The sequence below is a fragment of the Lathamus discolor genome, chromosome 6 (assembly GCF_037157495.1).
Source record: "Lathamus discolor isolate bLatDis1 chromosome 6, bLatDis1.hap1, whole genome shotgun sequence".
NCBI lineage: Eukaryota > Metazoa > Chordata > Aves > Psittaciformes > Psittacidae > Lathamus > Lathamus discolor.
This window is the reverse complement of record NC_088889.1, coordinates 88,817,470-88,839,449: the sequence shown is the minus strand read 5'-3', so window position 1 is coordinate 88,839,449 and position 21,980 is coordinate 88,817,470. Positions and strand designations below refer to the sequence as shown.

The 21,980-nt window shown below is 45.0% G+C and overlaps 1 protein-coding gene across 1 annotated transcript; it reads right to left on the bottom strand.

Moving 5' to 3' along the window:
- Window positions 1-2,560: 2,560 nt before the first annotated feature.
- ARPC1A (actin related protein 2/3 complex subunit 1A) lies at window positions 2,561-18,201 on the bottom strand. The gene is made up of 10 exons (XM_065684596.1): window positions 18,047-18,201; window positions 14,924-15,005; window positions 14,264-14,368; window positions 11,472-11,694; window positions 9,946-10,053; window positions 6,445-6,657; window positions 5,039-5,114; window positions 4,621-4,814; window positions 3,814-3,904; window positions 2,561-2,972 (listed from the first exon to the last, which is right to left on the bottom strand). Exons 2-10 carry the CDS (start codon window positions 14,985-14,987, stop codon window positions 2,934-2,936), a joined length of 1,113 nt encoding a protein of 370 aa, XP_065540668.1. The 5' UTR covers window positions 14,988-15,005; window positions 18,047-18,201; the 3' UTR covers window positions 2,561-2,933.
- Between the last annotated feature and the right edge of the window lie 3,779 nt (window positions 18,202-21,980).

Sequence of the window (21,980 nt, the reverse complement as noted above, 5' to 3'; positions counted from 1 at the left end):
CATCCATGTCTTGTAACGCCTCGATCCCCTGCAGCACCATCCCATTGCACAGATGCTGGGGACGCCAGAACATCTTTTTGCTGGGTTTTCTTTCGAGATGGAGCAGAAGGGATGAAAAGCAGCAGCTTCTTTTCCTTTAGAGGCTGGGGACTTTCTCGAGCAGCTCCCATGAGGATCCCTGCTTGCTCCAAGCCCCATTCCTTGCTCCCAGTGTGTGTCAGCTGGAGCATCAATGCTGAGCACAAGCAGCCAGCAGCTATCCTGTAATTAAGACTGCAACCACGAGCGGTGTTGTCAGCATTGCTTTCAGAGGCACCACTAACCCGAGCCCATAGAAGCACATGCCAAGCAGCCCGGTGCTGCGGTTAGCTGAGTACACCAGTGAATCCTCACCCACAGGGGACACAAAGGACACTGTTAGAGATAGGGGGGTAGCAGCAGAACAGCCCCCCCAGAGCAGAGCCATGGCCTGGAGAGCCAGAGCCACTGTCCTTCACTGCAGGGCAGTGCACAAGGCCCCTGGCCCCTGCATTTGGGGTGGTTTTAACCTTGTTTCTATCTCAGGCTTGTAACATCCGTGTTTTTCTCAAACAGCAGTTTCAGCACACCTCAGTTTGCTGGCTTTTGGGGGCAAATGGGCTCATTTGACCTTATCCTGCTCTTCCACACAGAATCAAGAACAAGGCATAAACATTTAGAGATGCTTCTCCGCTCTCTCATTAAACGATTCCCCCCCCCCCCCCCCCCCCCTTTTATGTTACTTGGAAACAAAGCACCACGCTTTCCAGAAGTGACTTTGGAACCAAAAATCACTCCTGTCTGTGAGATATAAGCACCTCTAATCCATACAGAGATGGACAAAGCCATCTTCTGGCTAGCCACAGAGGCTGGCAGGGCCACTTTGATCCAGAAGACACTCGACTGCATCAGCACTGATGGGAGTTTAGCTGATAAAGCCAACCCCACCACCAGTCACTGTGCACATCAGGTCACCAGGCTGCAAGATGAGTCGAGGTTAAAGAGTCATTGTTTTATGTTTAGAAGGGAGGGGAAATGCAAAGCCAAGTTGACTGCCGGGGGAGGGAGGTGGGAGACACCAGAGAACCAGAAGGAACAGGCAAACCAGTCAATCCCCTGCACACAACCACCACTGCACCTGAGAATGCCCCAGCTCTGTGATGGACACGGTGCTCCGGCAGCAGAACAGCAGCAGCTTTGTGAGCTTATCTCCCATCCTCCCTTGTCGCTCACGCCGAGCCACGATGAGCAGCGTATGAAGCAAGTCTGGTTCCAGAGGAAGTGGTGAATTCAGTCACTGGGGTTTTCTGTCAGGCACTTCTGCATTCTCAGACAAAGCCTTTAACCTTGTAAAGCTTGGGAGGCAGAGAAGCCCCTCCAGAGCCTCGAGGCAGCAACGCAGTTAAGTTACCAGCCCATGTGAACAAACCAAGTTACGTGCAAACGCCTCTGTGAGCTCCTGAGCCTCAGAACTGAGCTTCCAAAAGGGAGGTGCACAGAAGCCAGCCCATGCTGACACCTCTCTAAACGAGTGCCGTGTCCCCACCAGCCTTTATAAGCACAGACTGCTGCAGGCTGAGCACTTGGCTCTAACAGGACATGCAGGTCTGTGTAGCTCCATGGACTTACAGTGATTTGCTTTCACTTTGTCCTCCTAAGAGGGGGCTCAGCAGATTTTTGTCTCACTTTCCACATGCAGCTTCCAGCCTGTCTCCTAAGCACTGTGAGAAGTCTTTGTGCAGGTCCTAAAAGGTAATTACAAATCATTCTGGTCATTCACCTTTGGAAGACTCTGACCCACTGAACAGACAGCAAGAAAGACATTCAGGTGAATTTGCTCTATTACCAGGTTCAATGCAGACAGAGTTAAGAAGAGCAGGACAAAACTGTTCATCCTCCAAAATCATCACCTTAAGGGAACAATTCCTCACATCCACGCCTGATGCCATCAAGCTGGCAAGGGATGGAACCTGTTTATATTTCCGGAGTGACAGGAGGATCCCAAGAGTTGGCTGTACTGGAGGCTGAAATCAGCCTGCCTGGGAGGAAGTGCCAAAAGCACCCCGCTGTGACTGGTCCAGAGGCTCCATGCATCCTTGGCATAGACTACCTCAGGAGGGGGTACTTCCCAAAAGGGTACCGATGGGCTTTTGGTATTGCTGCTTTGGAGACTGAGGAAATTGAGCAGCTGTCCACCTTGCCTGGTCTCTCAGAGGATCCTTGTGTTGTGGGGTTGCTGAAGGTCGAAGAACAACAAGTGCCAATCGCGACCACAACAGTGCACCGGTGGCAGCATCGCACCAACCGAGACTGCCTGATCCCCATCCATAGGCTGATCCGTAGACTGGAGAGGCAAGGAGTGATCACATCCAGCTCATCCCAACTCCAGGTCTTCATCTGTCAACTAAGAAACTTTCAGTAAAGATGAGTTTTAACTCTTTTAAGGCCAGAAAGTATCAGTGCAGGGGTTCTCCCACTCTTTCCGAGCTAATTCCCTTAACGTCCTTTTTTAACCTCTGCCAATGAGCATCCAAACAAAGAATCAGTTTTTCTGGGTTTTATTATTATTATTATTATTATTTCTAGCAGACAATTTACATAAAATTCCCCTTTTAAGTTAGTGATTCAGAACTTCCTGCAACGAACTACTTAAGGAGCAGCTTTGGTAAAGAATGGAATGAAACAACCAACCGAAAACAGAAAGAACAACCAAACCAAAAGAGATAAGAACAATCACGGCTGATTTTGAAACCAACACAATTCACCAAATTGAGATCCAAAAGAAAATGGGCCAAGCTGTATTTTCTCCATGTTTCAAAGTTATTCCACTTTCCTCCTCCCTTTTCGGGTTTGTGCAGATGTGGGAGCTGCGTTCTGTCAAGCAGTTTGTCCTGCTAGATGATGGCAATCCATCTTTACATGATTCGTAGCCCTTGGATAGAGGACTCTAAGGTCTTGAAAGAGAGAAACATCTTAATCACAATCTACTACGGTTTCCTGGGGTCAGTAACAGTGGAGATGCTGATGCTAAGAGGAACAAGTAAAAGCCCTGGGTACTTTGGATTAGACTCAGAGTCAAGAGCCAGAGGCCTCTACAGCCATTCCTTTCAAACTCATGCATATACAGACCAATGATTCCATCCCCTTCCCCTGAACCTGCATTAAAGCAGGTTATAAATCACCTCAGTTTCGTGGCTCCTGTCCCCACCAGAGACCTTTTGCATTACAGAATAGACAAACTACGGCTTCCCTAAGAGGCAGAGAAGGCTCTCAGCAGCTCAGGGAGGCCAGCAGAGACCTCTGTTGGCCAGTCCTCAGCAAAGCAAGCGTTTGCATCCATAAATCCTGTCAGGGTCAGTGAATTTGTAACTCTTTGAGTATCTTCCTACTGCTTTGGTAAGTTAAATATGAAAGGGAAGGACCATGCTCTGCACAAGGGCAGTGAACAGAGCCCAAAGGGATGGGAGCAAGAAGAGGTAGTGGGCAGCGTTGTACCAATGACGGTTCTAGCCTGAATGTGGCTGAGGTAGAGGTTGGAGGAGGAATTAATGGGATTCCTACAGATTGCATGAAAAAATGAAGTCTGGATTAGCACCATCAGCTAAACAAAGTCTATCTGCATTTATGCTGAAAATCTTGGATCTCTCATCCTTATGGAGCTCACTAACGGGCTTGAATATTCCAGTCTGGGTTTCTTGCTGCTAATGAAACCTGCGTTAGGGCTGAGGCTCTGAGGCTGATGCTAGAGACCACCAAATTCCCTCCCACTACATACACACAGTAGTAAAAGCGTACCTTGAAATCCCAGATGGTCATTGCTCCATCAATGCCCGTGGTGCAGAATTTACGACAGTCTCGTTTGTCTATCTCATAAATAGACACTTGGCTGAAAGCAGAGAGTGAGAGCTGGTAACACAGACACCCATTCCAGAGAGCCAAAAAGCTGGAAAACCTGGGCTGAATTCAACTCCTACTCCCTCCAAGGGAGAGATGAGTGTAACAGAGCTTATGTTAGGTTTCTGGTACAATGCTTCAGAAAAATAAGCACAGAAATAGGATGCTGAAAGCTCTTTTACTGCTCTGTGGCTGCAGCCTGAACATTTTCCTTGGATAAAGACAAATTGCTTCAGGAATGCCAGCATCCTTTAGGCTCCCATATTTTATTCAATGCAAGGATATTGTACTTGAAGAACCTGAACTGATCCTTCTGATGAATAAATACACCTGGAAATAACTTCTGCAATAGGGAGCTGGTATGGGAATTCCTGCTCCAGGTGGATTTTGCTGACTGGATTTTGCACAGCGCTACCAATGTCTTGAGAAGTAGCTACATATTTGATAAGGTAAGGTTTGCTGAAGTTCCAGAGCACATTAAACATGAGCAAACAGCAAGAGCATGCATGCCATGTTAATGATTAACTCCACCAGCTTCCATATAAATCCCAGGAATGGCCAGCTGTTAGGAAAAGGCTAAGAGGGGATACCAGCTAAACCCGAATGCTGTACCTAAGTTGAGCTCTCACCAGTTTGCAGTACATCCTGGGAAACCAAAGCGATGAGGAAAGCATTCCTTCCCCTTGGAATAGCAGGCAAGACACTCACGTTATACTGTTTTGGTGCAGTGTCTCCAGGGTCGTGTTGCGATCTTCCGTAGTGGCTCTTTTATCCATGTTTCGGAAGCGTTCCATAGCGGAAATATTGCGCTGGATGCTCTGTTTTGGAATGTCTAGTTTGGAAACGAAGGTCAGCAAGCCACGGTCGTCACAGTTAAAGAGCATGGGGCAGCAGTCGTGGCCCTGCAAGCAAACAGCACGAAATCATGTCAGGAAACAAACACAATCACCACCTCATTCTTCTGCTGCTGTTAACTGCAGCAGGGCAAAGACTGACACTATGGAAGAGTTTGCTTATATATATACTACTGTAAGTTAGTTCTTACTAAGTTCTAGTAGTAACTTGGGTGTTTCTCCCTCTCCAAAACACTACAGCACTCTACAAGGAGAAGAAAAAAGACACTTACAGCTGCCACCACACTGTTCTCGGAGACAAATGAGACACTCAGGAGTGGGAGGAACTCTGTTTTCAGCTGCGAAACCCTGAACACAAGAACATTTGTTAAAGGACTTCGTTGAAACCTCTCGCCTTTGGCTCCAACCAAATTAGAGACCATTCCTACACAAGGATTATTGGGAAGGAAGTCAGCGCAGCTCAGCTGTCCCAAAGTGACACCAGGAGGTTGCAGCTTGTAATAGGATGTTTTCACCTAATGGAAGTGTCCTGGAAGGATCAAACATGAAGTATTCCAGGTAAAGGCTGGAGTTATTTAGTGTTGTGTGTAAACAGTGTTTAAAAAGAACGGGCACCTCCAAAAAAGCCCAAATTAATGAAGCCATTCATTTCATTTGTGTATAAAACCACAAAGATTTAGTGCTTCACATCATCTTTTTGGGAGGAAAATGCCTCTATAATTAAATTTAGTCAACTTTAGAGATGTTATAACAAATGAGGGAAGAACTCCAGAACACTTTAGACTTAAATGATGTCCCCAGCCAGGTACTTGTGCAGCTGCAGCCATCAGAACCATAATTCAAACTGAAGCACAGCAATGCCAGGTTGATCCACTAGAGATCTCTGCTGCCAAAATGTATGAGGAACCTCTTCCTTCTTGGTTCGAAAGCCACAGACACTGAAGAGTTATGCAGATGAGGAGCAGGAGGAATTAGGTTAGACATTAGGAGGAAATTCTTTACTATGAGGGTGCTGAGGCGCTGGCACAGGGTGCCCAGAGAAGCTGTGGCTGCCCCATCCCTGGCAGTGCTCAAGGCCAGGTTGGACACAGGGGCTTGGAGCAAGCTGCTCCAGTGGAAGGGGTCCCTGCCCATGGCAGGGGGTTGGAATTGGATGAGCTTTAAGGTCCCTTCCAACCCAAACCATTCTGTGATCCTATGAATTGTTAAGAAACCATATTGTTGGATTGGAAGGTGTAAGTTGAAACCTTCCAGCAGCAGAGTCTTAAGGACTGCGGCTGGAGTTAACATTTCATGAAACAACCAACTTATTTTCCAGATCCTGGTTGGGAACAGGTCTTTGTTACACAGCAAGTTTGTTTCTGGATTCTCCTGAATCCATTTACAAGGAAATACTGGGTTTCCCCAATCTCTAAAGAGGAACATATTTTCTTTCAAACGCTCCCACCCTGGGTAAAGTGACTGCACCCTCACTGAAGAGCTCTTATCAGAAATGTCAATTATATCATCTAATATTCCAAGAGTCTGCCTTATTTCAATAGGCCTCAAAGAGACTCCTGGAATCAACAGTAATACTGTCACAAGGGGAACAGCAGTCACAGCTCTCATTGTTGCAAGCACAGTATCCCACACCCTTCTATGTCAAAGAGCCGCTAACTGACAGGAAGAACGTACTTACATCATATTCTTTGAGGCATCAGCAACTGACACAGTGCTGTCATGACTGACCCAGGCTAAGCGGTTACCACTGGCAGAAAAACTGACACTGTGCACCCATCCACCACTTCCAGCACCCCCAAATTCTGACATCAGCTGCCCAAAAGGCATTTTGGAGCCCCAGGGTGTACTGGCTGGTTTTTCATCCACTTCCTTAATATAAGCAGAAAACACCCTGCAAAATGAAGAGATTTCAGTGTGAACAAAGAGAGCAAAAGACCTCCTGGGAGCTTCATGCACATTTGGTATTGGAAGCAAATAGATGCATTCTAATTCCACTCAAATAAAATACTGCCTTCAAACAACAAGGCACTGGTGGCTGAGAAGCTTCACTATACAGAGAGCAAGCAATAGTACAAAGGGTGGAATGCATATAGGTTTCTGTACTTGTCTCTTTCTCCTCCTTTTCCAGAAGGTGGCACAAGCACATACATTGTCATTGCATTTTCCACTGTGCTGAGATTTTCCTTTCATCCTTTAGAGGTCCTAATAATTCTGAGAGTCAGTTCTTCAGGAAGAGAAAACCCACAAATTGCACTGTATAATTAGAAGCTGCTACAAACACCTACAAAATTACCCACTTTTTCAGAACATTCACTTTGTAGCCTGGTTTCAAAGAAAGAAAACTGATGTTCCGATGCCAGCATTACAATTGGCGAGATAGGTTTAAATAGAAAAGCCTCCCCCTTCCATCAAATTCCTTCTGCATGATTCAGACATGCCACAATATGGTGTTCTTGATTGTTACCATGGAAGTCACTGGGACGTCACAAACATAGGATAAGAGTCCATTGAGCAGGAGGAATAAGTGAGCCACAGCATACTACTACCAGAGAAATATGCCAGTATAAATGACAATCCCTGATCAAATACTGGCTGCAGTCAAACAATACATATACATATACATATACATATACATATACACACACACACATACACATATATATATATAGTGAGTTTAAGGAAATGTTGCTCCCCCCTCCCTGTTATTTGAGATCTTTTTACACATGTGGAGTATGCACTTCAAAAGGTCTCTATATTCAGCTTACTCAAATAAAGCTGATCATTTGGAACAAGAAGGGTTTAACTGCAGCTATATTAGGTAGAGATTTTCAGAGCATTAAGTGTGAATTTATATTGGGCTCTATCAGTTTAAATATAATCTAATGATAATCCTTCAACCAACTTAATTTTATAGAGATGGCTAAAAGGACATAGCTCTTAATGTATGGAAATGGGACAAGATGTTTAAAGCCACAGCCTCTAACATAAGGCAGAAAAATCATTCCTATGTAGTGAAAGACCTTGAAGATAACTGTTAGAAAATGAGTATTTTCCCTTACTGAAATCTCCCCCTCTTTTAAACCCAAAATCTACTCAGCTTGAAGGCCCCAGCCTTTAAAGAACATTGGGAAATGACTTTCATTCCCACAGCAGCTTGTTCCAGCAAGAATATAAAATTCACACCTATGTAGTGCTGGTAGCTAGATCTGTATTTCTAAAGACAAATGTTAGAGGAGCTCATCCACACCAGGTACCAAGGAAACTGAATACTGAACATCTTGGAGCCTCTTTGTACTCCATTCTTTACCCAAATGTCTCCCACTTTGCTGCTTATTAGTTGGCAGTGGCTCTGGCAGATCCATTTCATAATTCTCCTCAGAGCCACTTATCAGAACAGATGCACACTTCAGGTCCAGATATCTTCATTATGTCACTGAACATTCCCTAGAACTGGAATTCTAGAGATCTGTATTCACCATTCACCAAGGAGAACATTCTTTCATGGGTTTGCAGAAGAAAAAAGAAACATAAACCTAGTACCAATCTCTACTACTGTTCCTTAATATTTCTATATGGAGATTTCCATGATAAAAGCAGCAAAATGATGAAATGAGTCACCCTAAACTACAATGTTAAGGAAGAGCAGAAAGTTTCCCAAATGTTTTATATCAGGAGCTGGGGAAGGCATTCAAAATATACCCCATTTTCAGAGAAGTAGGATGCAGGACAGTGAGCTTTCTGATGGGAAACAAAAGACTAAGTCAGCCTTCTAGAGAATGCTCCTAGGAAATAGACTGAACACCACCTTGACTTCCTTACACAACAAAGCCCCCCAAAATACACACACCCCCACCACAAACCCCAAGTCACAGTGAACAGAAAATGATGCAAATTGAACTCCTCAACCATAAGAGGGAAGAGGAGATAATCAGGGATGCAGTGTACACAACAAAGCCTGGAGAAAAAGAGCTGAAGTCCAAAGTAACAGAAAAATAGATATATGCATCAGCTGACCTAACGCTGAAGTCCTAAAATGCTTTATGAACATGGACAAGTTCCCATATGTGAAAAGCAGTTGCTCTGGAAGATGAATGAATACATTTCACATCCCATTTTTTTGTGAAAGGAAGTGAACATGTATAGTTTATCTCATTAAATCTGGAGCTACGGCAGGAAAGGGAGACAACTCCCCTCTTCTTCCCAGCTTCCATTTAACACCTCTCCTTACATAAAAAGGTATCAAAAGATAGAATTTAGATGCCTGGGTTTCATTCTGAAATAAGGAACGTAATAGTCCCACCTCCCCCTCCTACTCCTTCTTAGTCATTTTTAGTACACACTTTGAAGCTTAAAAATTGCCCTATTACATAAAGAACTTAAGAAAAGAAGCTTTCATTAGTATTCAAGGTACCAGTGATTAATTAAAAGCTGAATCCCAGTCAACCACCCTGCAGACAGCTCCCATGCAGACTTCGCTGCAGTGACCCCAACCACTCAGCACAGGGCAACATGCAGGACCTATCCCTCACCGTGTAACTTCACAACCACACCATCCATCTCACATCCCCAGTCTGATTTTACCAGCCTTGGTTTTTCTAATGCTCTTCGAAAACGTGTTTTGCTGTGCTGAGTTTCAGGTGGACCGATTCCCTGACCACTTTGCTCAAGGTGAGCAACTCTTTGCTCACGACAGGGGTGCAAGAATGTTAAGCGTAGCACAAAGAGGAGAGAACAAGTGACTCAGGGAAGAAAAAGATGAGATCTTGCCTTTGGAAGTGCCATGAGTTTTGGAACTGCACTGTTAGGATATTGCTTTTTAAACTAACTAGCAATGTTGGTGTTCTACAGGGTAGCACCTCCTAACTTAATTTAAGCCTAACAACTAGACCTCAGCACTCAATGCATGCACAGCAGTACTATTCCTGTGTACTGCTAATAAAGAAATCCAACAGTTCATGAAATTGAGGCATGTCCCTCACCAGATACATGCTAGCAGTTCAAAGTCTGCATGTGGTAGCACCAAAGCCAAAGTTTCTCAAGCTGGATGTTTTATTGTGGTAACAACACCAGTATGCAACAAACCATCTTCTATTCTGACAGCAAATGCAACATCAGCATGCTCATAGTACTGACTAACAGTAATCCAAAGGGATTTACAGATGCTTTCTTTTTCTCTCACCTGCACTTGAAGTCACAGGACCCTGCAGCCAGCAGAACATTGTTGGGGTGCCAGTCCAGGCTCAGGACAGTGGAACGAATGGGCTTTTTAATGTGTTTGCTCACCCACCTAAATTGAGGAGAGAAAAAAAGAGAGAGAGATACAATAAGTAGGGAAATATTCCACCAAACTCCCCTAATTCCATGAAGTACTCTTCAAAAAGATCACCCTTAGGCAATGACCGCACACATCAGTTCTGCAAAACACTCAGTGCCCAAAACTTTCATATTCCCTTGAGGTCTGTGAACTTTTTATATGGTTATCTTAATTCCAATTTTAAACACTATGAACTCCCTCTTCACTTGACTCCTATTCCCCTTCTAACTGATTTTTCTAATACATCAGACAGGACTCCTTAATGTCAATTTTGTGCAGTATTTGCCTGGTCCTTTAGATCTATGATAAGAGCTCAGCTTTGCCTGTCCCATTGAGCTAAGCAGCGCTATTTTCTTAGCTCACTAAGCACAGGTCCTCTCCAGCTCCTTCCAGTGAGTTCCACAGCCACCTCTCTTGCCTATTGACTTCTCTACTCTTTAATAATACAACAGGTATAAAATGCAACAAGCAATGGGTGAACTGGCAATGATGTGACTCGTCCACACATCAATTATCTGAAGTATAGTGAAAAGTGGTTCTGATGTTGAATGCATCAATACCAGCCTAAATATGTCTCAGCAGATGTAGTCTGTTTGAACCATTTACAAAATAGTAATGAAATCTGTTATTCACTTGATGGCCTTTGGGATGATGGTGCTTTTTCTTTCAATTTACTTCCATCAGGCAAAAGCTGTTTTACGGATCACGCTAAATGGTTTGTCTTCAACAGATAGGTTTTGATTCTTCTGCAGACAAGTGAGGCGGAGAAAATGTCAATAACCGAGTCTGCTGGAAAGCATAAAAATCTAAAACAGGCTTTAAAATGTATTTTGCAGATAGTATTGTCGTTTACCATCTCCATATGGAAGACTGCACACCACGGGCACAGACACCTGTGGTTTAATGCACGTTTATGCAACCCAAGGTAACAGATCCTCAACATACTGATTTCACCTACAGACGATCTGGTAAATGCAGCTCTAACACGTGCAGCTGCAGATGTAGATCAGAAGCACTAAGGTCATATGCCAAAGAGAAAGAAGTATTAATGGTGGAAATGGCTGTGATAGTCCTGTCTGAAATCTGTAAAGTGGTATACAAATACATGACAGAATACAGAACAGGTAGATGACAAGCTGGAACACATCCACACCAACATGTACAACCTGAAAACATGCCAAGTCCAAGGCCTTCAGGTGCTACACCAGAACAGAGGGAACCTTTTCTCTAAGATGTACAAATAAAAGAACTGATGAGGCCTATCCCTGACATTTCCTGAAGATTTTAGGGATTAGTAAGATAGGAACCCAGTTGCCACCATTAAGCTCCAAGTTTTAGCTTTCCCATGATGCTCCTAAATGTAGAAATGGAAATCAACTCAAACAGCTCACCAGTCATTTTCAGATTCAAAGTAGCACACAGATATAAGTCGAGCTCCACTTCCCACAGCAAATTTGTTCTCCAAGGGAGACCACTTCACAAAGGTAGCTGCACGATTAATTCTCAGGATCACAAGGGTTGGTTTCCACACACCATCCTTCTGACTCCACACATAGGCATTCCGGTCAGCACCGCAAGTTACAATGCGATCGCTTTTGGGAGCCCAGTCAATCCCTGCAATGTAGAGGTCACATTAATAAACTTGTCTCTTTATACTCTTTGCTTTACCATAGTTACTACTATTATGTTAGTATTTCCCTTAGAATCATAGAATGGTATGGGGTGGAAAGGACCTCAAGATCATCCAGTTCCAACCCCCCTGCCATGGGCAGGGACACCTCACACTAAACCATCCCACACAAGGCTCTGTCCAACCTGGCCTTGAACACTGCCAGGGATGGAGCATTCACAGCTTCCTTGGGCAATCCATTCCAGTGCCTCACCACCCTCACAGTAAAGAACTTCTTCCTTATATCCAATCTAAACTTCCCCTGTTTAAGTTTGAACCCATTACCCCTTGTCCTGTCACTACAGTCCCTAATGAAGAGTCCCTCTCTGGCATTCTGGTAGGCCCCCTTCAGGTACTGGAAGGCATCCTGGTAGGCCCCCTTCAGGTACTGGAAGGCTGCTTTGAGGTCTCCATGCAGCCTTCTCTTTTCCAGGCTGAACAGCCCCAACTTTCTCAGCCTGTCTTCATACGGGAAGTGCTTCAGCCCCTGGTCATCCTCATGGCCCTTCTCTGGACTTCCTCCGACATCTCTTTCTTATGCTGAGGGCATCAGAGCTGCACACGGTGCTCCTTCATCACTTATTCCCCAGGAACCATTCTATACTGCTCAGGATACCTGCTTCTCCCTCTAGCTTTGATCCAAATTGCAGATCCCAAACTTCCAGATTCCATAGAGAATTTGCCTGCTGCCAGCTGGCCCACAGGTGGAGCTCTGCACTGGCAGAGACTGGCAAACCACTGACTTCTGCACCAGACCCTTTTCAACAGCTGAAACCCAGCAATTCTAAACTGATGCACAAACCTCTAACACTGCTTGCTGCCAGACTGCAGTCAGGATCTGAAAGTTTAGCTAGGAAGGGGATTTAGAAGTTATCAATCTTTATGTACTGATATAATCCCTAGTTTTCCCATGCCTATTTAAGCTGTACCATGAGGAAGAAACGAAGCAAAAATAACAATCTCAAAGAATAAACCAAAGCCTTTGGTAAGGCTGACATTGCTTCTTTCCCCTTCAATGCAGTAAAGGATGTTCTCAACTGTTAAATTTTACGGCAACATTATTTTTCATCTTTTCTTTGAGATGCAGTGTGCAAAACTCTCCTGCCCCAAAATTATCCTCCAATGGTTTTCCATAACCCCATTCAGTATTAAAAACATTCCTTAAGCATGCAAACTGAAAAGGACACAAGATACAGAAAGAATTTGTATTGATTTTAGTATATAATTCATATATGAATTAAGCATATGCTTAAAAAGTTCAATTTTGAAGCAGTTTGTATTCCGAAAGCATAGTTCCATGAGTCAATCTAGCACTGCTTTTGAAAGGCAGACCATGCTGCCTATCTCTGCTTCTCTTGCCCACCACCTCCCTTGTGCCAGCACTGATGTTCTTCTGACCCAAGACCAGCTTTTTAGCTCAGAGAAAAACTAAGCCAACAAAAAGAGTGAATAATGCTCATTTTGGAAGCAGCTCACCAGAATCTCTGAATTGAGACACACAAGACAAGACAAGGGACTTTATCCCTCATGATCAGAAGCTGGAGTGACAGCAGCTCAATCACTCCCATCAGAGGCAACAAGCAGATTGATGAGTCTATCTCCTGTGTGTAACCACAGTTTAAGTCTACTCTTCACTACATCCACAGCATTTGGTATTCCAAAGGTATACGCTGAGCTGAAGAGCAGGGAGAGCTCTTTTCCCAAGTCATGAATATTTGGCTTCTAACACTAACAGGTACAAGTAAAATGCAGAGAGCTGTCTCTGGGGAACTGCATGTCACTTGTAAATTGAGCCCAAGTGGCTCTTCACAAAAGAGCACGTACACTTGTGCTCTTTGACAGCAAGAATCAGGTACATTGAATAAAATTCATGCAAAACCCTCCTGTCAAGGCAGCTATTTCTGCCCATTACTGAGTTGAGAACAGAATAAAGGATATTGCCGTTTTGAGCAAGTGCTTGTATTAATCACTTTCCTCTCCTTACAGAATAAAGCCCTTTTGAAAATATCACCATAAAAAAACCCCAAACAGAACAGTAATATAAAATGCTACCACAGGACAATCGCATCTTAACACCTTGTGACTCATTGTGGCAGCTTTTCTTACATTTTCATTGTGGAACTGCAAACACTCTAGGCCTGCAGTAAATCCTGTTCACTGATGGTCTGTCCTGAGTCTACAACTGACCACTTCAAGTCTTTATACAATCCCTAAGAAGGATATTTATTACTGTTGGAAACCACAAGACAAAGCAATAGCAGTGCACTTGATGAAGTTTTAATATTAGCACGTGAAATGAAGAGGCATGTATTGGGATTTTCTTCCTGACATTCATTGCATGCAGTCCGGAAAAAAATGCTGCAAAGCTCTCCAGAAGTGGGAATGCCGACCTATAAAAAGATCAATTTACTCAACGCTTACAGACTTACGGTTTGTAAGTGCTCCCAGGATTTTGACTGGGGAAAACAGGGGGTGGGCAAACTTAATGTCTGGCACAGCACAGTCTCCTCTTACCTGTAATGTGTCCATTGTGTTCCTTTAGCTCATGAGCCTTTACCCACTGGCTCCCACTCTTCTTGTAGATGTGGACTTCATGATTATTAGGGCTAATGGCAATCTCTTGAAGAAAAAAATAATACAGTCCAATAGTACAGAAGGCTTTTTAATACCAAACACTTGGCAAGCCTTGATAATCTAAAAAACTGTATTCTAAAATTGCAGAGCATTACATGGGTTTTATCGAGGGCTGACATCTGTGGCCATAACATGGTCATGAGTACATGCACAGAAAGACAAGACATCTGGAACATAACAGACCCCAGTATAGAGGAAAACTAGGTTACTGAAAGAAAGGGCTGGTTTGGGGTATGGAAATAGAGGGTCTAGGAGGGTAAGGGCCAGGTCAGTCTCATGCGGTGCAGACCAAGAGGCAAAGCTCTCTGGAACATCAGCAGGACTAGATTTGCTCATATGCCAGTTCCACTAATGGGTTTAGTAAAGCTCATATTTAGAAGATGAGTGCTTTTTGGATCCAAAGTGGGATATTTAGCATGTAGCACTATGTATGCCACCATACCTTCCCTAAATTTGATCCAGAACCTTATGAGATCACAAATTGACAGCAAAGAGAAAACAGAAATGGAAAAATACAGTTAAAGCCAATGTGTTACTTACGAGTCCGGTCTCTGTTCCACGCATGGCAGGTGATTGGCTCCAGTAAGAACTGATGTAGAGACATTCCGAGTTAAAGAGATTCCTATGTTATAAAAAGTGAAAAGGCTGAAAGATGTGAAATTGAAAACAAAACAAAACACTTGCAAATTAGATCATTATTACACCAAAATCAGCCTTCAACATTCACCAAGGTTGTTTCAGCCTAGTACTACAATTCACTTACAGAAGATCACAACGTACTCAGTAGATACGTTAAGGCCACTAAAGAGCTGCCTTTGCCATTCACCCCAATACCTTCAGTGGGCTGATGAATTTTAACTGTCTTGCTTATTATAGCTAATTACAATTGACCTAAAAGCTGGATCCATTTGCTGCTGGATCCATTTGCTGTATCCTCCCAAATGAGAGAGCAGGGTCTTGGGAAGTCTAACAACCCTAGGAATTTTACTATGGAAATAGAATATTTAAATAATAATAATAATCCAGGAACATAGCTGAGTGAATTGATTCCAAACCATGACATGTACCAAGGCTCCCAGGCAGCACTACAATAACATGTTTTTCTTCTTTTTCAGGAGGTTAAATGTGTGTGCCCAGAACACTGAGATGTAACAGTAATCTGCTGATGTACTATTTGATACACCCATCTCTACGTGTCCTAGGGAAAAATTATTACAATTAGTAACTAATTACTAATTTCTTCAAATTAATTCTAGCACTGAACTGCTTTATAGCTCAGCAGTCGCCCCCATGAGATTCAAACACTAAAAGAACAAGCTGAATCATGTACTTTAATTTGTTTAGAAACCAAAACCTAGATGCTTTCCTTTTTCTTTAAGACTGCTGCAAGAACCATCTGCAATTGGAGCTGCACCTACCCACAAACAGAAGGTTAAAATACTATACTGGGTTTTATGTCCTGTATTAACCAAGGGCAGGAGAAACACATGGAAGATAACATTGTAAAAACTCAAGGTCACCTGTGCTAAGTGAAACCTGCACAGTTCAACAGACACAACTCGGATTTGTCAATTCCTTCCATGTATTCCACTAATTTTCACAGTAATTAATCCTTGGCTGATGGATCAAAGGCTTTTTACCCCTCTATATCCATCTGAAAAGAAATCGCGCTGTGATGTCACTCCGAGGCACCCACACCCATTCTAGCCTGAAATTACAACATACCCAAGTATGGCCATGTTAGCAGAGGGTGGAGACTTGAGGACAAGGTAGGAATTTGGAAGCAAACAGGAAATGAATGGCAATCCAACAGAAACTTGGGAGTGAATGAAAGAAAAGCACTTTCTGATGGAGCTTAGCAATTACTATCACAGCACTGGCTTAACACATACACTGCAAGTGCTGAATCCTGGAGCAGAGATGATGCAGGACCCCAGAAATTCAAATAACTGGAGAGACTTTTCCTTTCCTCCTTTTGTTTAAGGACTCGAACACTACTATTTTAAGGAAATACAACTTCTGGTTACATTTCAAAAGCACTTCCAATACAGCCTTTAACTGTATGAACTGATTTTCATGGTTCTTTGAGTAATCATATTCTACCCATCAAGTGAAACTATTAGATATATGCAGCGCTAAGCAATATAATTCATTGCTTTTTATTAATGTGAAAATGTTGACACAGTCTGAGTTACCTTTGCCCTTGGCCAGCCATCATCTGAGATTCCATGTGTTAATATAAGCAAAACCCAACTGCAAATTGCTTTTTCCACAATCTTGCTTTCGTCCATGCCAACATTCGGTAGCAGGACATTTCCATATACAGGAAAAGTTGAGGAGCTGCTCTACCGACAAGGAATGCTCAGCCTTTCCTACTTTTTCCTAAATAAAATGTAAAAATATCCAATCTCCCCTCCCCAAGGAACACAGCTATTTTGAAACACTTTCTAATACAACCCTGGTATTTTCTCCACGGCTTGGCACCGGTTATAAATGATGTGGTCCCATCCTAACTTTGAGTCCAGGGATTTTTGCTAACCTACATGTTATCAAAGTCATTCTAGATCCATGATGTATTGCTTCCCATTGATGGGGTTTCTTGAGAACTGTAACTTGTAGCAAGCGGCTGCTTTCCATTTTGGAAACAGACTCATTTCCGTCATCTGAGAGTTGCTATTTGCTTTGGGAAGATAAATCTTAATGAAGTGCCCCAGTTATACTTATTCCTTACTGATACACAGAAAAAAACCAAACTCATCTTTCACTAGAGAAACTACAACTGGCTCTGTGATTCTTAATGTCATTCCTATGTAGGAAAAACCTCAGTGCCTCCCTGTCAGTAACCTTGGAATGTCAGACAGGGAAGATACTGTTATGATAACTTTGTTAGCCAAGTACTTAACACAACTACCTCTGCCCTTTCATTTCCCTCAAATGTAATGTAACTGCCCTTGAGTTTCAATCAAGTTTTTAAACAAGGACGGGGAGAAAAGGAAACCTGCACCTTTGTGCAGCGGTTCTTCCAGTATGACATGGTCAAGGTTGGGAAGTACAGGACTCAGCTGCTGTTATCTCTCAGCGGGGTGAGAAATACGTGGTGCAAGACCATTGATGGACAAGCACCTAGCAAGGATGCTATATCCACAAGTGGACAGCACACGCGTGTATGTGAAAGGGAAAAGGAGCATTTAAATCCTCCCCTATTTTCAGAGCACCTACATCACTCCCAAACACCTGGAAGTGCCTGTAATCCAGGCCTGCCTCCTGCCGCTGTCATTCCCTTAAAGCCACCCCAGCAGCTTCCCCAGGAGGGTACCTCCAAGCAGGCAAGCCTCACACAGGACACCATTACAAAGCCGGCCGCTTTGGGACGGGCTGCGACCGGTAACTCAGGTGCGGAGGCCGCAGCGGGGCGTGAGGACAGGCAGGAATCGCTCTCTCCCTCCCAGCCCCTTCACCCCCCGGTGCGGCCCCGTCCCTTCAGGACGAAGGCGATGAGGGTTCCTCACCGCCTCCCCCTCACAAAGGTGGTTGCCCCCTCCCCGCCGCCATCCCCTCCGCACCGGCGGGCCTGCAGGCTCCCCTCACCCCCCGCCGCTGCCGGGGCGGGGGCAGGCGGGCCCAGCCGCACCGCGGACAGGCTCCCCCGGCGCGGGGACTCACCTGAGGCGGCGGGAGCGGAGCGGGACTCGCGGACTCTGGGCAGTCAACGCGACTCCGCTCCGGGCAGCGGGACAGGGAGCGGCCGGCAGCGGAGGCCGAGGGGGGGAACCCGGCACTGACAAGGGAGCCAGGAAACGCGCTCTGCGCATGAGCGCCGCCCGGGAGCGGCTCTGCGCATGCGTAGAGCGAAGGGATGGGAGGGTGAGGGTGCGCGCACAGCGTGGCCGCGCCTCGCACAAAGGCGGGAGCGCTGTGGAGTGAGTGGTGCCTCGACGGGGAAAGAAGGGAGTTTGTGTTATCGGTGTGCTTCTGAGGGGAGTTTGTGTTATCGGTGTGCTTCTGAGGGGAGTTTGTGTTATCGGTGTGCTTCTGAGGGGAGTTTGTGTTATCGGTGTGCTTCTGAGGGGAGTTTGTGTTATCGGTGTGCTTCTGAGGGGAGTTTGTGTTATCGGTGTGCTTCTGAGGGGAGTTTGTGTTATCGGTGTGCTTCTGAGGGGAGTTTGTGTTATCGGTGTGCTTCTGAGGGGAGTTTGTGTTATCGGTGTGCTTCTGAGGGGAGTTTGTGTTATCGGTGTGCTTCTGAGGGGAGTTTGTGTTATCGGTGTGCTTCTCTGTTGTTTCAGAGAAGAACAACGGAGCTGGTGCAGGGCCCGGAGCACAAGTGTGATGGGGAACGGCTGAGGGACAGGGGGAGTTTAGTCTGAAGCCTCAGGGGGAACCTTATTTCTCTCTGCAGATGCCTGACAGGAGGGTGTAGTGAGGTGGGGTCTGTTGCTTCTCCCAAATAACAAGCCATAAGACAAGGGAACAGCCTCAAGTTGTGCCGGGGATGGATATTGGGAACAATTTCTTCATGGAGAGGGGGTTTGGTATTGAAACAGGCCGCCCAGGTCAGTGATGGAAACACTGATCCTGGAAGTGTTCACACATAATGTGGATGAGGCCCTTGGTGGCATGGTTCAGTGGGGGTAAGTCCTGTGGTAATGGTTGGACTTGATGATCTTAAAGGTCTTCTCCAACCTGGTTCACCCTGTGGCTCTCTGTATCCTTGTGAGGTGAAGGTGGCCTCAGGAGGAGCAGGAGCGCAGTGATTGTGGGCTCTTTGGTTTGGAGAGCAAGGGCAAGTGTAGAGTCTTGCATCTGGGGAAGAACAACCCCATGTACCAGTACAGGTTGGGGGTTGACCTGCTGGAAAGTAGCGAAGGGGAAAGGGACCTGGGGGTCCTGGTGGATAGGAGGATGACCATGAGCCAGCAATGTGCTCTTGTGACCAAGAAGGCAAATGGCATCTTAGGGTGCATTAGAAAGGGAGTGGTTAGTAGGTCAAGAGAGGTTCTCCTCCCCCTCTACTCAGCCTTGGTGAGGCCGCATCTGGAATATTGCGTCCAGTTCTGGGCCCCTCTGTTCAAGAAGGACAGGGAATTGCTTGAAGGAGTCCAGCGCAGAGCCACAAGGATGATTAAGGGAGTGGAACATCTCCCTTATGAGGAGAGGCTGAGGGAGCTGGGTCTCTTTAGCTTGGAGAAGAGGAGACTGAGGGGTGACCTCATCAATGTTTACAAATATGTAAAGGGTAGGTGTCAGGATGATGGAGCTAGGCTTTTTTCAGTGATATCCACTGATAGGACAAGGGGCAATGGGTGTAAACTGGAGCATAGGAAGTTCCACGTTAACATCAGGAAGAACTTCTTTACTGTAAGAGTGACAGAGCACTGGAACAGGTTGCCCAGGGGGGTTGTGGAGTCTCCTACACTGGAGATATTCAAGGCCCGCCTGGACAAGTTCCTGTGTGATGTACTGTAGGTTACCCTGCTCTTGCAGGGGGGTTGGACTAGATGATCTTTTGAGGTCCCTTCCAACCTTTGGGATTCTGTGAGAGGCCCAAAGCGCTGCTGGAGGGGCTGGGTTATGTGAGGCCCGCTGAGGTGGGGTTGGGGAGGAGGTTGTGAGGAGCTGAAAGGGGGTTATTTGGGCTTGTCCAGTGTAGGTTGACTTACAAAGAGTTGGGGAGCTGCAACACTGAGTTTCTGTGATCCTCCTCCCTTTTGGGGGCTGGAATCAAGGTGCTCTCTGTTGAATCAAGGTGCTCTCTGTTGCAGGGGATAATAATCCATTCAGATGCTGTAGGACCTTCCCTGCTATCTGGATGGAATCTAGAAAGGTATTTGCAGTTCTTTGCCCTACACTTAATCCCGTTGAGGAGCTGCTTGCTGTTTGCAGCCTCCTTAAATTGTAAAGACCCCATTACCTGTGGGGGTTTGTGGGCTCAAGTACAACAAAAGGCAAGTCTGAGGGGATGGGGGGAGATCGGTGACTCCCAGATACGTTGAGGAGCAGTAGAGTGGGGAGTTTAATTTTGGGTCTGAGAGAAAATATGCAATTTATAAGCATCGAGGAGGGAGCAAGAAGGTGGATGCTAGCCAGTATGGCTTTGTTGTGAATGAACTGAGCCAGTCTCATTTCCTTTTCTTGCAGCATAACAAGGCTTGCAGATAAGAGAGAAGTACTCTGTGTCATATATCTTGATTTTTAGTAGAGCTTCTGACACTGGCTTGCAGGATATTCTAATAATAAACTGGGAACCGAGTCTAGATGATACTGCTCTAAGAGAGTTGCAGAACTGGTTGAGGGGAAAATGTACTTGGTTTGTACAATCGGTGCAAAGGGAATTACCCTATGTCCATTACTCATCCCTGTTGAAATGCAGAATGTAATTACTGCATTAGGAGATGAGATTGAGTTTGAAGGCAGGATAAACACAGGCGTAGAACTAGGATTCAAAATGGGAACTCTCTGGGAAAAAACAGAAGGTGGTTCAGTAGCAGGTGCACTGCTGTGTACTCAGCTTTGGAGTTGCAAGACCAGGAGGAATTTGGTCTGGCTGTGCTGCAGGAAAGGATGGAAGAGCTGCCGTGGGTCCCAAGTGGATTGGGAGTCTGTAACGTCTTGCTGTGGAACAAGAAGGAAAGGCCATGTGGGTCCCTAGAGGTGAGAAGATGCTGGTAAAGCTAACACAGGAGTCCTGCTCTGCTGAGCTGTGCTACAAGAGTATGTGGAATCCTGAGCTCTGCACAAGAGAAACAGGAATAGTTTGGAGAAAAAGGTGTCAATAATGATCAGAGTCTTTGAACACATGAGGACAGAAAACTGAGGAAAGAGGTGGGTAGCTTTCAAATAGATAAAAGGCTGCTGCTATGAGGGAAGGAACAATTTGTTCTCTTATGTCCACTGTGGGTAGGGCGAGGAGTCAGAAGCTAAGATAACAGCAAGGCAGATCTAGGTTACAGTGAAAAAACGTCTCAGCAATTCCTTTGAAGTCATTAAGCCCTGTGTTGGACTGACTTGACAGGGTATAGGGCTGCTCTTAGAGGGGGTTAAGAATGGATCAGACAAATATTTGCTGGAATGACAAAGTGCAATATAAGATTTTGCATTTGGGAAGGAGGCTGGAGTTGATGGGCTCCTAAATCAGTGTTACCATGGCTGGAACGGAGAGATATGCAATCACTGCAGCCCTTATTGGCTGAGTGATAAAACTAGATCAGCTGCAGAGATTAAAGATACACAACTGGGCCAAGTAAAGTTACGTAATGGGAATGCAATGATGTTTAAGTATGGTTTTATGTTTACAAAATGATTTCCACCAGATGGAATGAAAGTATCTAAATGAGGAGCACTGCGGAGCTTTGAAGCATTACAAGCTCAGGCCCTGTCTCCAGTCAGGCTTGCTGGAGAATTTTCCACTGTTGTTCCTGGTGTATTGCTGATACAGTTATGCTATGCTAATCCAAAAGGATGCCAGTGTTTTTGAGATTAAGGCTTCCAAAGCATGACTGAATTGGTGTGAGGGAAAGTAGTTTGGGTGCAGTCAGACCTTATATATAAAACCAAAATAGAGCTGGGATATCTTCATGCAGCAAATGCATGCAGATGG